The sequence below is a fragment of the Borostomias antarcticus genome (genome assembly GCF_949987555.1).
Source record: "Borostomias antarcticus genome assembly, chromosome: 19".
Lineage (NCBI taxonomy): Eukaryota > Metazoa > Chordata > Actinopteri > Stomiiformes > Stomiidae > Borostomias > Borostomias antarcticus.
In genome coordinates, this window is record NC_140252.1 from 10522757 (window position 1) to 10541098 (window position 18342).

At 43.4% G+C, this 18342-nt stretch overlaps 1 protein-coding gene across 1 annotated transcript in view; it reads left to right on the forward strand.

Annotated features, from left to right (window-relative positions):
- Nucleotides 1-6318: 6318 nt before the first annotated feature.
- Nucleotides 6319-18342, forward strand: part of LOC311321945 (phosphatidate phosphatase LPIN1-like) — a gene marked incomplete at both ends in the record, with an annotated part of 34806 nt that continues 22782 nt past the window's right edge. Inside the window, one exon of the mRNA XM_084453959.1 lies at nt 6319-6387. Within this exon, the coding sequence (XP_084310085.1) occupies nt 6319-6387 (69 nt within the window). The remainder of the gene's footprint in view (nt 6388-18342) is intronic.

Consider the following 18342-nt stretch of genomic DNA (forward strand, 5'->3'; position numbering starts at 1 on the left):
TTGCCCAGGAGCCACGTCTGTACACTATGCAACAGTGGCTCCATTGAGTCAGAAGCCCACGGCCTACTACACTGTGAACTTTACAAGGACATTCGCTCAGATCTTTATATCTCCCTCTCAAAGCACTTTGAATTTTTTAATGACCTTGATGATTCAAATAAATTGTGTATAATTTTAGCCGGTAGACACTGTATCAACGAATGCGCCAAAGCCTGCCACCTCATCCTAAAAAGAAGAGTAGCTTTCATGAGTACGGGTCTATAAACTGACCCATTTCTATTCCTCTATTCATTTAGTCCCCATCCTCCTTTATTCTGTATTTTGTATGTCGCCATACTGTATTGTATTCTCAATTGTATCGTTGTATGTGTGTAGTACTATAATGTACGCTCTATTCTATTTTGATTTGTAATTATATTGTGTCTCACAACTCATTGTGAGTGGTCCTTAACTTTTTATTATTGCACTTTTGTACTAATGTGATGGAAATGTCTGTTAAGGAGTGACACAAAAATAAAGATTTATCTATCAATCTATCTGCCCACGGCCACGTCTGCCACGACGTGCTCGGAGGAGGAGCCCATGCAATTGGGTCGATCCCGATTGACCCCTGAGGAGAAGGAGCAGAGGATGCGGGACCGCCTGTGCCTCTACTGCGGGAAACCGGGTCATCACATCCGAGCTTGTCCCACCCGGCCAAAAGACGTGGCTCACTAGAAAGGGGAGTACTAGTGAGCCACACCACCCTTCCTAAGCCACGGGCACCCAATCACTTGTTTCCTGCCACTCTCACTTGGGGTAAGGAATCTCTTTCCATTGGGGTTTTAGTTGATTCAGGGGCCGACAAGTGTTTTTTTGATACCACTTTAGTCCACCAGGCTGGTATCCCGCTCGTCCCCCTAGATTCTGCTCTCATGGCTCAAGCCTTAGATGGTCACTCCCTAGGGCGTATTACACACTCCACCATACCACTCACCCTCTCGTTGTCTGGCAATCACGTAGAGTTGATAAGGTTTATGGTTATTCACACCCCCGCTGCTCCCTTGGTGTTGGGCCGTCCGTGGTTGGAGAGGCAGGATCCTCACATCTCCTGGTCCACTGGCCAGGTGTTGGGGTGGAGCGTGGCCTGTCACACCAACTGCCTTCGCTCCGCCCCCTCGCCTCCCAGTGAGCCCAGGTCCGTGTCCTCTCCCCCGGACCTCACGGATGTGCCATCCTGCTATCACGATTTGGCAACTGTGTTTAGCAAGGAGCGCGCACTCTCACTTCCTCCTCACCGGCCATATGATTGTGCAATAGACCTCCTGCCGGGAGCCGCCCTCCCCGTGGGATGGCTCTACAACTTCTCTTTTCCAGAGAAGGAGGCTATGCGCAATTATATCGCTGAGTCACTGGCCTCAAGAATTGTAAGACCAGCTCAATGAGATCACGGTTAAGAACAAGTACCCATTTCCCCTCCTTAACTCCACCTTTGAGCCACTCACTCATGCCACTGTGTTTTCTAAGTTAGACTTACGCAACACTTATCACCTGGTGCGCATTAGGGATGGGGATGAATGGAAGATGGGCTTTAACTCTCACCTGGGGCATTTTGAGTACCTGGTGATGCCCTTTGGGCTCACCAATGCCCTGGGCGTCTTCCAGGCACTGGTGAATGACGTGCTGAGGGACATGCTCAATACCTTCATGGTGGTATATTTGGATGACATTCTTGTGTTTTCCCACTCCGAGGAGGAGCACCGCCAGCATGTGCGCCTGGTCCTTCAACGGCTGCTGGAGAACCGCCTCTTCGTTAAGACCGAGAAGTGCGTGTTCCACGCCGCCTCCGTGGAGTTCCTGGGCCACATCGTGGAGAAGGGGCATGTCCGGGCGGACCAGAAGAAGGTCAGTGCAGTGGTGGAGTGGCCTCAACTTAAGGACCGCACCCAGCTCCGTCGGTTCCTTGGGTTCACCAACATTTACCGGCGTTTTATCCGGGGCTTTAGTCGGGTGGCCGCTCCTCTCACTGCACTCACCTCCACCCTACGGCCCTTATCCTGGACCCCGGAGGCAGAGGCCGCCTTCTCAGTTCTGAAGGTTCTCCACCTCACCTGCTCTCGCCCCGGTCCCCAGACCACGCTACCACCAGCCGCTCTCCCTTCGCACACACATTTCCACACACCTCTCTCATTCCCACTCGCAGACACGCACACAGACACCCACTGCTGAAGAACACACGCCATTACACTACACACATTGCACCATACATTCCCCCCACTGTTTCACCTCCCCCTTCGTTTTGTGGCAACAGTTATTTCCACTATTAGTTAATAAACGGCCTGCTGGTCAAACTCTCCCTTGGTTTCCGTCTGTCTGGAGGTCTAGCCACACAGGTCCTTGGTCTCTGAGCCAGTCGTTCATATCACGTGCCATAATATCAACCAAACAAGAGAGGAAAAAAGACTAACCATACAACCATACTGATGATGATGATGAAGATGATGATGATTAAATTACAAACTAGAGCACACCAGGACAGCAAACACAGCACAGGTCAGATGGATATCTCCTAAATAGCATTATGTAACAATGAAAATAAATGAACAAACACTAGATTATGTCATCCCCCCTCAAGGTTAACTGTCCGGACCAGCTAGTATATAAAAACAAGCTGAATTCCACAGAGAATCTATCACAAACAAATCCCAGGTGCGATTTGAAGGCATCCCAGAGGACAAGTCAACTGGTGCAGACATCTTTACACTCTCACCGGTGAGTTCTCCTTTCTACTAGAGTTAAACAGATAGATATGGTCACACGCTACAAGTATTCGCTGATAGTTTTGAGTGAAGAACGACTTGGACATGGAAACTTGGACACCGCTCCTGTGGTACAGTATTGTACTGTATGTATGACGATGTCTGATCCACTCATGTGTTTCTACAGAAAATGAAGACCCAGATTGTGTTCTTGCTTTTCGCCCTCATGGGCATGCTCAACTCCCTACCACTCACGGAAAAGGGGGAAGGTAATGTGTGTATGTGTGTTTGTGTGTATATGGAACCTTTAAATTACTATTTTTTATTCCTCTCTCTCGCTTCCTCTCTCCTTCACTCTCTTTTGCTCTCGATCTCTCTTAAAACCTTTATCTTGCTGTCTTCATATCTTTCTATAACCTGATCTAGCAAATTATCTTTACAAATGTCTAAGCAACTGATATGGAAAATCTTTCTTCCACAGAGGCCGCTGCTGAGGATGATGCTGAGGATGATGCTGAGGATGAAGCTGAGGATGATGCTGAAGATGATGCTGAGGATCCTAGATTCTTCCATCGTCGGCACCTTCTCCGACGCCATGGTTGGCGCGGTCCCATCCCTCATGGGTACCATGTTATCAAGCCTGGTGATCGTGGTTGACGTCATGACTGTCATGCTGTGACAGATATCGAGACAGAGGTGCAGATGTATGGATAGTGAAAGTGTTTTGGGATTTCTTAATAAGCACTTTTAAAATAAACAATTCTTACTTATTTTAATTATGTGTGTGTTTAAAATGTACTATAACATGTAATATATACATTATAAACCATCATGTTATTAAAATAGCTCACGGTTTACATCGGTTTACATCCATGGTTCAGCCCCTCTCTCTTCTGGGGCTGTAGAAACGATGACCCAGTCAATGCAGCAAAGCAGTCACTTGCTGCTGACAAGATACGCAGAAAGCAACAGAAATATGATTAAATTAGCCTATCAGCGTCCTTTTTAGCCACTGTTTATCCATTTTGTAAATAGCTTTGGGCGTATTTGAATTTGGATAAAGGGAACAGCAAATATGCACACACATGCACGCTCACATTGCCAACGTTTGCAAACGATAGAATGTCACCACATTTTCAGTCCCAGCTACATATTCAATCGGCAATGGTCAGTAAATTGTGGGTCTGTCATTCCACACACACACACACACACATACACATACACACCTCTCCTTTGGCTTTTCTAACAGACTGTGTTCCTTGGCTATAGGTCCCAACAAGAGGCCACATAATGGAGCTGGTGATGATGATGATGATGATGATGATGAGTTATAACCCAGCTTGTAAGAGTGAAGTGTAAAGTATCAGTGGTATCAGTAGTGTAGTGGGTGGATGCCCCCCACAACCCCTACTCAAAACTCTGCCACTGTGGGAGAGGGGGAGCCAAACCCCACCAAATCCACCAACAAAACAGGAGCTGGTTTAACCAAGGGGACCTCCATGGGCACCACAACCTGGACTACAGGATCTCCAACCACAAGAGCACAGAAGGGTAGAAAATAGACCTTCACTGGACTTCCTTAATTACTGCCCAGTTTCACTGCCGTCCTCAGTCAGAGTTGAGTCTTACACTAATGTCAACATGTACAGTATGTTTGTAGGTTAAGGGTTGATGGATTTTGGAGAAATTAGCATATAACATATATGTGTGTCCTGTAGTTTCTAAAGGGTAGTCAACACACACTAGTAAATATACAATAGCTGTTCTGCCAACCGGGCCTAGCAGAAGGGTCATGCTAAGGGGTCAATTTTGGGAATGCAGACTAGGAGAGAGGCCTAATCCCACCGTCTAAGGTAATATGCTATTTAAAAAGAAGGCCCTCCTGAAAGTCATTAATTCATTAATGGTTGAATTCTAGGGGGTTGCGTCATATTAGTCGCCACAGCTGACACACATGGGTGTTATGGAACCTTCAAGTCTATTACAAGTACACTGTTCTATAGCAAATAAGGGTCATCTTGGCCCCCTAGCGTCATTTAATCAGAACCTTAGCTGATACCGATATGCAGGCAGCAAAACAATATTTAAGGAGCATTTTGGCCTTGGAATACTGATTTTGGCTCTAAACATGGCAGGCAGGCAGTTCGTACACAGAGAGGGACCGATACGGCCTGTGAGGACTACACGAATTACAAGAGGGGAGTCTGAATTATTTTGCAGTTCTGGTCTTTTGACTAAGACCATATTGCTGATCCAGTCCATGGGCTCACTGATTGACGTGATATGACCGTCTCTTTCGTACAGTATCTGTCAAGCTGAACTTTCACAGCTTCCTTTAAAGCCACCAGAACAATGCGTGGTGCACACGGCACGGGCTGAATCGCTGGGTCCAACTCCAACTCCAACTCACGGGCTGAACCGCTGGGTCCGCTGCGTTGAGCCCTTCTATCCTGATCTCCTCTGGTCAAGTGTATGAGCCCTGTCTCATGTATCTGTATCATCTGCATGTGTGTGCTGCATGTGTCGCCGCTCACTAGGTAATGTGTATGTCACTGTGTGGCAAAATAAAGACCCCCCCCTCTCTCGGATCCTGTTTTTTTTTTTACTTCCAGTTAGCTCTTAACAGACTTTAGTGGTAGAGTATGGTATTTACAAGAAAGCATGAATGACACGTAGGAAAGCTGTGTGGCTTCGTTCACTATACCTAACATCCACTAGGTGGTAGTCTAATACCACCAGTAAGAACCCCCTCTTCTGAACCCTGACTAAGAGCCTGGCCTCACCCATGCCTGGATCCTGAACTGTATGCCTACCTCAGCCTCTATTAAAATTCCCAGCAGGGCTTTGCATGTTTCTCCACCTCCTGTGTCATGCGTTTGGGCCCTATTTCCAACCTGGTCTTATTTACGTTTTTATTCCCAATTTTAGGCATTAAGACGCATTAACACTTTGTTACCACACCAGATGCGCTGCTCCGGCCTCTGATACTGACGAATGACACACACACACACACACACACACACACACACACACACACACACACACACACACACACACAGGACTCATACACATAAATTGCAACATTATCCAATCATCCATTGGAATATCTTAAAAACCTGCACGGGCTCTAGAGAACATTGGAGACAAGGTGGTTTGTCAAACAAGATCAGCATTAAGCGAATAGTGCTAATTGCTGTGCATGTGTGTGTGTGTGTGTGTGTGTGTTTAGATACTATCTGTGTATACAAATGTGTGTGTGTGTGTGTGTGTGTGTGTGCGTGTGTGTGTGTGTGTGTGTGTGTGTGTGTGTGTGTGGAGGGGGGCTATTTGAGTGCCTTGCTGTCATAACAGGGTTAGCTTCACTCAAATGCTAAAGAAGTCAGAGGGGCCTTCGCGTGATGACTACACATCTCAGGTTTCTGGCGAGGGGGTCAAGGCAAATTTAGTAATAGTCCACACACTATCAAGGCTCAGACACAGTAGTAATGAGTGACTCCATCTAGTTTACACATCCTACTTTGTTGAAATTGTAGCAGCAAGAAAGGGAGACAGCATCCAGGGCCAAACTGACAATGGAATCATGATATCAATAGAACACTTTGAAGAGTTCCATGAGGATGGGAATGCCACTGACTCCACCTGGAGCTGGGTAATGTAGTTTATCTGCATTATGTTGGTGTGGTTGTACTGTATACAGTAGGGATTATTGGAGAACTACAGCATGATGAGGTGCATGCAGCATGTGTAGATGATTAAGGAAGTCAACGTATATGGACCAAATACAGTAGGCTTTTTTCCCTAACTCCGTACTACGAAGGCAGATCGTGATCCAACCCCTTATGTTCCCTTAACAATCTACAATGGAGAAATGTGTGCAGATTATTGCCAAATCATTCTTTTGTGCTGTCCTTCTGTGTGCAGTCCCATGGCTATTCTTTACTCACTGGTCTAAAGTGTTCCCACAAGTCATCATGTCTCACCCTGTCTCCATCTGTTCAACAGTCAACACATAGCTTTGGAGGTTTCTGTGAGCAGCTTCCACAAATATATTGCTGGCAGGTTACACAGTTGTTCTTGGTTTTATTGCGAGAACACTTGCTCACGAGGCCCCCAGGGCCGTTTGCTGGTTGGTCAGCTCACTAAGTCATATTCAGTCTCTGAATCAATATTGAATTCCACGTCTAACCCTCCATCAGACTCTCCACAGTCCAGTCACAATCCTGCAATCCATTAGGCTAATAGGGCTACTATGCAAATGCAGTGATTCGATATGTGCTGCCTATCGAGATGCGCTAGCGGTTCTGCGCATGCATGTAGTAAATATAGTATTATTACACCTTTATTATGGCAGCATCTAATGTAATGTTGTTTTGCTAGCTCACTTTACATGTCGACAGATATATTTTCACTCATTAGATTGAGCAACAATGCTCTGATTCAGTTGTAACCAGCTAAATTAGCTAGCTAGAGTGACTGGGGCTTGACACTACAATGTTAGTTAAATTACATTACAGGCTGTGATGACAGCTTGAATCAGCTCAGGGGCAACACGTAGCCTAATACGCACATGTAGGGACAAGCAGCATGACAGATGCCTCTGGATGTTATGAGTTAGCGTTGGGGGTAAGTGCCTTGCTCAAGGGCACAACGGTATAGGCAATGACTGACAGGAACTCAGCCATAAGCCCCCGAGACAGCAGTTAAGTTTCCACCTTGTCAAGTGGCTACCTTCTGGTCTGATGCTGTAACCACTGGGCTACCTACTGCACGTTTCCTTGTGATACAAAGCTACTAGAGGTAGAGATTTTCAAACTGAAACCCAGATAATTGGCTTACCAGTTTCCCACATGACTGTCGTTTGTTTTGCTATGTTTGTTATGCTCGTTTCGGGTGTGACATCGGTATTCTGTAATCGAATATTAGAATGCACAAGCTGATGGATGCTTAGTGGCTGTGTAATGTATGTCATGAAAATGGAAACTATTTCTTCTGTCCCCCTGAGCCTCTTCCTTTTTGACTTATCACATGACTGGGGTGTTCTGGGTAGCTCCTAAGGATCAGATCCAAGCCCCTAAGGATCAGATCTGTATCCAATCACAGCTGCCACTTTGGGCCTTCTAAATTCTTATGATCCTCAGGCCATATCGTTTGAGCCAATCACAGGCAGCGATCCTGTCAGACTATATACTCTATCAGTAATATTGAAACTGCTTAATCATCATACACCAATGACTTCCCCAGGAGTCAAATGATTCATAGTACCATTTTATTAGGGCGTGTGTCATGTTTAGTTTGTGATGTATTGTTGGAATCTCCAGTCTGATGTTCTATTTGAGCCATAGTGAAATTATGTTTGTGTTGAAGTTCTAGTAATTTAACTGTAAGTTTCTCTCTCTCTCTCTCTCTCTCTCTCTCTCTCTCTCTCTCACTCTCTCACACTCTCTCTCGCTCTTTCTTTAGGAACCTTAAGGGTTCTGATTGGCTGAATATCAGCCCATTCCAGCCAGCCAACCAATACAGCCTCTGAGCTGAAAGAGCACATTCTTGACCTGGGGTTGCTAGGTCACATAGGTCAGATTACAAGGATGGTATGCTTTTGTTCATTTACCCCTTCTGGGAGGAAGTAGACTAAAACCAACTCAATTTTCATTCCAACATGACTAAACACCACGGTAAACACCTCAACAGCCAAACCTCCCAAACCAAGGTTCTGATTGGCTGAATATCAGCCCATCCCAGGCCAGCCAACCAATACAGCCTCCTAGCTGAAAGAGCACATTCTTGACCTGGAGTTGCTAAGGCAAGGTGAGGCAAGCCAAGTTTATTTATATAGCAAATTTCAGCAACAAGGCAATTCAAAGTGCTTTACATGAGGCATTAAAAGCATCAAGACAAAGTGCAAGAAACACATAAAAGGTAATATAAAACGAAATACAAAAAGGACATTTAAAACAAAATGCAGGACAAATAAAATATAGGAATAAAAGTTACAGTGCAGTGTATGAATGAATGAATAATTATTTGATTTAATGAAAAGCAGCAGCAAAAAGAAAACTCTTCAGTCCTGCTAGGCCACATAGGTCAGGTTACAAGGATGTAAAAGAAATAATGGCTTTGTGTCTTTGTGTAAAGGGAAGAATGGCCTAAGTTACATAACTTGTAATTTAGGCCATGAATGGATGGATTAGAGAGGTCTATAATTTCAAAGAAAGTGTATGTACCAATAGAATAGTCAAGAATTCCACAAATATTAATCTAGAACTTTTCGGCATTTGCCAAATAAGAGCTTTTTGTTATCATTCCCAAGGAAGACCAATAACTGATACCAATTTTCTGATATAATTTCTATGGAACCATGCGAATAGACTGCAACCATGCTCTGAATGTACTGTATGTCTGGTTTAGTGCATGGTTTTGTCTGGATTGCCCCAGACACCTAATGTCACCACAATGTTGAAACTAACCAAGAAAGGAGAATTTTCATTCTGCTGCCAAAACTAGCTGTGTGACACCTAACTCAGGTCGTCCTGACCCAGGGCCTCCTGACAGCCAGCACAGGGCGTTTAGTTCAGAACCCACTAGCCCACAACCAAGCAGCCACTCTGATCCCAGAGATTGATCCAGAAACAGTCAGAGAGGGTCTCGGTGATAGTGACTATGCCGTCTATCACAGAACTTTCTAAATGGGGAGGGTATGTTAACAAAAGTGTTTTTAGCGGCCTTAACGCCACGCCTAGGGATAACAGTTGAAAATTAGTTTTAAGCTAATACTAACATATGTATAGTCATGTTTTTAATGTGTGCTGTTGATTAATATGTACTGTCCCTGTACAAATAAAATCGTAAATGCTTTTAAAGAATTCATTTTTGTCTGTGTGAAAGAAATAGGCTACAACTTAACATTGACACTTACTATTTAAATCCGGTATGATGGGAGTGTGTACAGTATAACCAAAGGGATCTTTATTATACAAGTGAACAGCAGCTTCTTGGCCAGTTGTAAGTGTGAGCAAGCTATGTGACATTTCTAGTCCCAGGTGGACTCAGCCTTGAGGCAGAGGACAGATGCCGAATAAAAGTAAGTACATTCTCTACATTCTCTTGGCATGAGCAAACAGCAAACGGTAAGAGTGAAGGAGACAGCTCTAAACTACTGAGATGTGTCCAAAAGTAAACTGTTCCGCTGCCCACTTTCCTTAAAATTAACACATGGGGGCTGGCTAGTGTCATGCTAGTGCAGCGTTGTAAAGAAGTGGTGTTCCTATGTACTGCGTTTACATAGCAGCATGGGGCAGACTCGTCAACGAGAAACTGGGAAATAGCTGGAAACATGATGGCCGTAGGGCAGGTTCCTGCTGATAGATTTTCTCTTAATAAGGTATTTTTTTTTTTTTTAGTTCTCAACTTGTACAGGACCTCTGTCCCTGTTGAAAATAAATATTCATGGAAATGTATTGGTGCAGATTGTACCTATTGGATTTGGTGAAGGTGTCAGCAGTTCTGTTACTGTAGCTAACTCATGATCATGATGAGTCATACTAGGCTGGAATGGATGGCAGGCATGTTGATCACCATTGGAGCTGAACCAAATATCTCTAACTCAGAGTATCTGCTCTCTCTCTCTTTCAAAGACAAACGCATGCGCACACACACACACAGCTCTCATCTCAAACTATTCTTTTTTCTCAACCTAACCACAACAGTACAAAGCACTTACAGCAACACACACACACACACACACACACATACACACACACACACACACACAAACAAACAAACAAACTCCCAGCTGGCTCTATTAGAAGAATAGCTGTGCCTGGGCGCAGCAACATGTTCCCTGCCACATTCTGGGTCTCCAATGGGCGATCCTCTTCCATTCAGATGTGTTGTATAACTGCTGACTGCTTCCCCAGTTCTACACACACACACACACACACACACACACACACACACACACACACACACACACACACACACACACAGAGAGAGCATTAAAAACACTCTGAAGTGTGGGCTGCACTAAAACCAGGCCAGGTCAAGCCTGGCTTATGTGCATTGGCTGGCTTGTTTCTGTGCGGGACTGGTAGTACGGTAATGTCTGATCAATAATGATGGGTCTTGTCACCTGGACACATCAGTTCCAATGCTTCCAATGCTAATCCAGCACAATGAGAGTGGGATAGCCAGTTAGCTCATGGGCTCACAACAACTAGCGGCAGCTTCCATAACATTAATGGTAGCGGTCATTAGCTAAAGCAGTTACACTGATGATTCCTGTAATGTTAGCTATTTTGCTGCAATGGGTTCAACTTTTGTTTCTGGATAAAAGTCATGACTTGCTGTTTTGCACTTCCCTTTAGGTGGTGAATAAGTAGACCCAAGACACAGTGGGTTATTTGGACATCTACTAGGATCTTGATATTATATTGATATGAAGATATTAAAGTAAAGTATTTGCCCTTAGAAGTAAATTGTAATTAAAATGGTTCTTAGCTAAGTAACCTAAGTGTAGGCAGACTTGAAAGGTCAATTGTAATAATATCATGAATGAACAATTATAAACATAGTACTCAACAGAATAGGTAATACTAAAGTCTTGATTGAAACTTTCCTTAATGCTTTATTAAACATACAGACATGCACATTAAAAGTAGCCATAAGTTGTTATTTTGCATGTGCTCTCAGGACATGTTGTGGTTGTGACCATCTTTGTAAAGAAGAGAGGCATGTAATGCACATGTATACAGTAGTACAGAGTCAGTTGTCTATTGTATAGCCAAGGTGTTCAATTGCTCACGTGTTGTCAGGTGTTGGTTCGAGTATACAGTGGTGCATAGTCAGTTGTCTATTGTATAGACAAGGTGCAAGGTGTCACGTGTTCACTTGTTGGTCCAGGGGGTGGCATGTGTGCCATTGTTATAATTAGAGTGAAGGCCTATGTATAGTACAACCAGAGTACTATAAACGGACAGTCTTCTTCTGAGCTGCTGGTTGGCAGGGGGCTTCTTCCGAGCTACTCTTTGGCAGGGGGCAAGTGATGTCTTGAGCCTCATCATAACAGAAGTGAACATGTGACACTTGCACCTTGTCTATACAATAGACAACTGACTCTGCACCACTGTACACTCGAACCAACACCTGACAACACTTGAGCAATTGAACATCTTGTCTATACAATAGACAACTGACTATGCACTACTGTCCACTATCACTTGAATCAACACCTGACAACACTTGAGCAATTGAACACCTTGTCTATACAATAGAGAACTCACTCTGCACTACTGTATACTACAGTATACTTGACATGTTATGTAATTGCACTGCCTGTATCATGGACACAGTCACAGCCATCCATGATCAGATACTGCTGTCTGGCCATGTCCTGTCTGGGTGGGGCTTGCACCTGAAGAGTATCTTTGGGGGGGCTGGACATCAGCGTTGCATAGCAGCCGACACCTGACTGGTGTTGCATCACGGTGTTCTCTGGCCTCAACCACACCAGGCATCCCAGCATCAAAGCTGCAATAGAACAGAAGGGAGATTAAATGCATTAAATATTGGCCACAAATAAATACAACCATACCATGTCCATAAAATTGAATAGCTAATACATGACAATGATAATTACCTGAAGTGCTGGTAACTCTTAATGTTTGGGAGCTTTTTGAAATAGCTACTCAGATGCTGGTGCCAGTTTTAGCTTTCAACAAGCACTGTGCCGTCCTCAACTCCGACAAGCTGTGGGGTGTTGACTTTCTTCGCAGGAGTGCTGTCTCTCAGCACAACAGCAATGTCAGTAAAAGTCTCCACTCTGGTCTTTCTATAGCGCTGCTTGATCAAGCCAAAGCACCAGTCAGGGGAAAACTTTGTGTGGCCTGCAATTAGGAAGCGTAGGTCCAGCTTCAGGTGAAGCTTGTGCATGGTCTGCCAAGCACAGTACCACAGCACAAAGTTGTTCTTGTTTTGTCCACTGCAGTTGTCACAATGAAGGTCCACATGTGTTTCTCAAACTCCATAGTTGTTGAAGAAACGTAGTTGATGACTGCATTGCTGCTCTTGACGCCATCCCTTTGTCGATCAGGTAGTTCACTTGCTTTTATGGTACCTAATCATAAAAAAGCTCAATTAGTGAACAGAAATACTGATCGAAGCCATATTACAAGAAATTCCTAACTTGCAGATTCCATCATAATTGTAGATTATGGGTTACGATTTGCTTAATACCTACTGGAGAAAAACATTATCTCTTAATCCCTTCACTTTAAAGCAATACATCACGATATTTGGACCTTTACAAACATGTCTGGTGCTAAGTCTCCAATTAGATTTACTAAAAGTAAGCTGAATCGTCCAAACAGTCTACTCAGAAAGATAATACATTGACATGTATTACCTTTTAAAACTCGCGCCCCCAGGACGCAACATTCAGTCGAAGTGCGCATGCGCAACGTTGTGCTTAAACAACACAGTAGTAGCTAACTATTCCCGTGTCTATGGATATCATGCGTTTTTTAGCTCAATGATATCATGACGGAGGTGATAAAACCGAAGCAAAACATCACGGAGGAACCCAGAAAAATAAAAAGACATTCTGATAACTTTACGACAGTACGACAGTGCACTTACTCGCAGAGCCTGTGGGGGCGCAGTTCTGAGAAAAACAGAGAAAACGCTATGTACAGTAGGACCCCACTCATCCGAACCCAACGGGACCGAAGGTCATTCTCTGAAATGTCCGGATGACTGAAACTTATGTTAAAATGCACCAAATTCAATAAGTGGTACTTGTTTCATATAGACTCATAATAGACCGATAAATACCCTTAATTACTTGTGAAAATGCATCAAAATTGTAATCAAATAGCCAACTAAACTCATATAGCCTAGCCTATAATAGACCTACAGTACCATATAATAAAATAACCGAATTTCCACTTGAGTGATCACATACAGTACTTTATTCTCAAATGAGGCATACGCTGCATCGATAGGCTACTGTATTCGCAGAACAACATGGTATAGCCTAAAAACAACCCAACATTAGAACAATTAGAGCAAATGATAATCAATAAATAAATAAATGAAATGACAGACAAGTTGTCGTGTCTTAGGCTATTGTAGCCTAAAATAAAGTCTCTAAAACAACCTATGTAGGCTAACGTGGCCTAGGCTGTAGGCTATTATTTAACAAATACAGTAGGTCTAGTAGGCTAATCTACATGCCCACAACACGTCTGTGTTCCTGAAGTCCATTAACTGGGAACGAAAAATGACTCGATGTTGCTCTGCTTCAGGTTGCTGACGCGCTTTCTGGCTACCAAGCTCTCGCGCAGCAGACTCGTTTGCGTTTTGCGCTCGACATTAGAGTAACAAAGAAATAAAACGTGACAGTAGGCTACAGCCTACAGGCAACATGTAGGTCTACATACAGTTCTGTTTTTATTCACAGTAGGGTACAGTACTGTAATGAAAATCCCACCAGTAACCAGATAGCAGGCAAAAAAACAAAAAAACGTATTTTAAGCCTGTCCGGTAGACCGGGAGGTTCGGATCTCTGAAGTTCGGATGAGTGGGGTCCTACTGTATTGCTTAGACATAATTACATACATGCAGGGGTCAAAATTTACTTTTTAGCTCACCAGCCAAATGTCTGGTAGATGAAAAATTTTACCCACCAAACCTTTTTTTCCCCAGCCAAAAATAACATTTAATATAAAGCCTTTTTTGTGTCGCGTAGACATACAGTACATTTAATTTGCATAATAACATGATATGGTGGTGAATAAAAACAGTGGTCAGAGCAGATTCCTGGTGCCACAGCACAGGTGGTGTGGTGTGGTCCTATCCCCAACTGAAAATATTGATCTAGTGATTAGTCAACCCATTGCTAAATCACAAACTACTAAGCTATCCCATAGGAATAGCAATCTACTACCGTTTCAAGAATGAAGGGTCTATAATTAACAAATATCGTTAAATAACTTATATAACATCATTTCTGATGATGTCCTCAGTCCAGTCCGTATGCTTAAAGTTGCACTGAAACGGATGTTTGAGATCATCTAACTTCCGTAGTTTGATGTATTTCCTATGCAAACAAGCTATGAGGTTGGGACATATGTTTAGAGGAATTTGATTGGAACATTGACAAGTGGACGGGTTTTAAGAACTTTAGACAGATTCAATAGAAGGATAGCGTTGATTGAAGGTTGGATGTCGTGAGATTATTGGCCTAAATCTACTGCACGTGACCTACCGTTTTCCAGGAAGTAAGAAATTATATAGGCCGTGTCCGAATTGCATACTACCTGCTACATGCTATATAGTAGGCACTATATAGTATGCATACTGCATACTATATAGTACCTACTGTTCCACAAAACGCGTGTAGTATGCGAGAAAATACAGCATGCTACTCGAGTCATCCAGCGGAAGTGACGGGATACGATACTGTTTACTCCCGCGAAGCTGTGGTACAATTGTGTTTTCTGTGATCATTTAGTGTATTATCCACAAAAATGTAGCCTTTTCCTGTCATGGGATGTGCGGCTGCTGCTGCCGCCAGGAGAAGACGTGTTCGCGCTGCAAGGAGAAGAGCCGTCATGAGATCTTCTCGACATGCTTGTAGTTGAGGTAAATATTGAACGTTAGCTTGCTAGCTACGCTAGTTAGCTAGGTTAGTTGATAGCCCCGCATGTGCTGGCTTGGGGCTATACTGTTACATTTGTACCAGGGATGTTATATTAAATAGATTCTGAGAGGCAGGTAAGCAAAACAATAAAACTCAACTCATTTTAAAGAGGTGGGTAAACTGAGTTTACCTGGGTTTACTCATCACTACACGCCTGCTTTGTAATGTTACATTTTAGCTCTACAGATAATGACATCTATCTATTATCACATTGTAAAGACAAGTATATGCCATACGCACAAATGAGTTAAAGTTTGCCCTAATAATATTCCCCCTGTAGGCTCACATGGAAGACAGAGGTCCTCACCAAGTCAACCTCCACGTCCCTGCTGAGGACCTATTTTGACGGCGCGGACACAAGGAGGGACTTCAGATTGTCAAAATCGACACAGAGGAACCTTGGTGATGGTCAGGAGGATGGGGCAAGACCATGGAGGTGCTAATAATAGCAATAACAATAATAATAATTCATTGCATTTAGAGCTTTTCTCAGTACTCACCCTTTACAATGGTCTTGTCATCTTGCCAGCATTACCTTAGTCATTTATTTAGCAGACACTTTTGTGTGTCTGCTAAGCGACTTACAGTAGGCCTAATTGCATTTAACCATTTAAAGGTTGAAGACCTTGATGGGGGCCATGGTCCTGCTGCTGCAGATCATCCCAACCCTGGAGATGGCCTCAGAAAGTGTCTCGCAGCGGCAGCATCAGCACCAGCACAAGCTGCCTGGATCCCAGCTCTTGGTGAGCACGACTACCCACATCCTGCCATAAGTAGTCAGTCTATCAGTTCATGAGTGTGCTTTACCTTGTTCCTTATAGACAGCCTTGAGGCTTTAAACACTGATCAGTTGGTTATAGGCAGCCTTGAGGCATTTGTTTAAATGTATGTGTAACACTGTACATAGTAATCAGTTTAAGTATTTTGGGGGGAGACAACAGATCAGCGTTCTCCTGTCAGTACCTTTTGCAAGGAAAGCTAATGATCTGACCAAATATAAACAAGTCAAAAGTATATTTGAAGACCATTGTGTAATAAAAATATCCAAGAAATGTTTATGGTTGTGTTTCTTCCATTATACATGTAAAGGTTACTTCTTGATGTATTAACATTTCAACAAAGTGTAATATCTACACATCAGACACATTGTCTTGATATGTCTACAGGTCATGTACAGTAACTTGGAAGGTCTTACAACACGCAGAGCGCTTTGGACATGTAACTCCCTTATCAAGTAGTCGTTAGTCAGACACATTAAACTGAAGCTTTCATAACCGTCTCTGAATAATTCCAATGAAGCATTGTGAACCAACATGTGTTCCGTCTTTTATGCCTAATTGCAAACTACAATGTCCATTAGGAATGTTCTTTTACTCTAATGACTGGTTTTAGGTATAGTGACATTTGTTCTTTGACTGGGAAGACATTACAAGGAATGACACACAAACACCAATTTAATTCAAGAAAATACATTTAATAAAAAATAACAAAAACAATAATGGAACAAGATTTTTTTTGACTGAGGCTTCTAGAAGCAACATCAGCCGGTCCTCCCTCTCCTTAAACAACCCCCTTTCCTCCCTCCACTCAGCCTTCATCTCTGCCTTCTCTCTCCCCCATTCAACATCAGCCGGTCATCCCTCTGGAGGACGGCCAACTCTTCCCTGTTTACGGGGAAGAGAAACCACGCTGAAAGGCTTGGAGTAAGTTAACTAACGTATGCATTGTTGTTCAGAAGCAATCCAGCGGTCTGTTTACTTTGGATATTGATTTATGTAGGACCTACATCTTAGAAGCTGGGCTGCAGGGGACGACGGAGACAGCCTGGATAAAGCACGCAGAGAACCTTGTAGCCATGTACAAGGTGATTTTGATCTACAGGCTACATGATAGCAAAGATATTGATAGGGACTCACAGTTTGTATGACACTAGAAAACTTATCTAACCTCATAGGAACTGGGGTCAGCACAGAGGGAGGGGAGGCCACAGCCGCTTCGTGGAAGTGGTACGGGGTCTTGGAAGAGGCGATGGGGGCCACCCATGCAGCCGTCCTCCAGAGGATCATCGTCCCTGGTGTGGTCGTTGGTCCCTGTAATACATCCAGAAGTATTATGGGACAATGAATATTAATATATGATATATGAACAGTTGAACTCGTTTAAATCATGGAATGAACAGACAATTGTTTAAACAACTTCAAGTAACGTTAGGCTCGGTGGCTTAGGTTAGCCATTTAACAACTCATCACAATTTCGACATTTCTTGCACATTTCTTAAGCGATCATGGTCATATTACATGGAAATGTTAGTCTGTTTCTCTCGATTCTAGCTATAGAAACATCTAAGATTTGACATGAATACGTTTTGAGCAAGAGCCGTCTGAACACCTGTAACGTTAGCAGCCTATTAACGTTGGCTGGGCTAGCTAGCTAACGTAACGTCCACCACAGAGGTCAATGCAAGCAGCTAGCTATCATGACGTTCTTTTTCGAAATGTCATTTCTACCCCACCTATATACACAAAACTGCATTTGTAGCTCTGTGTCGTTATAACTAAGATATCTGTCCGGAAAAATAATTTTTCCATCGACAAATTAAGTCAATACTTACATTTGAAAACTCCCGCTGCGGTCCCGGAGATCTCTTCGTTCGCCATCTTTTTTTATTTTTCTCACTGCCCAGTGACGTTTCACCTCTCGACTTCCGGAACAGTATGCTCTGGACTATGCTACATTTACGCCCATTTTTTCGCCGATTTCGCCTACTATATAGTACCTACTATATAGTAGGCGAAATACAGTATGCACAGTTTTGATGCAGCATGCTGCATCTCGCCTACTATATAGCAAGTAGTATGCAATTCGGACACGGCCATACTTTGATATAAGATTACAACAAAAGTAGAATTT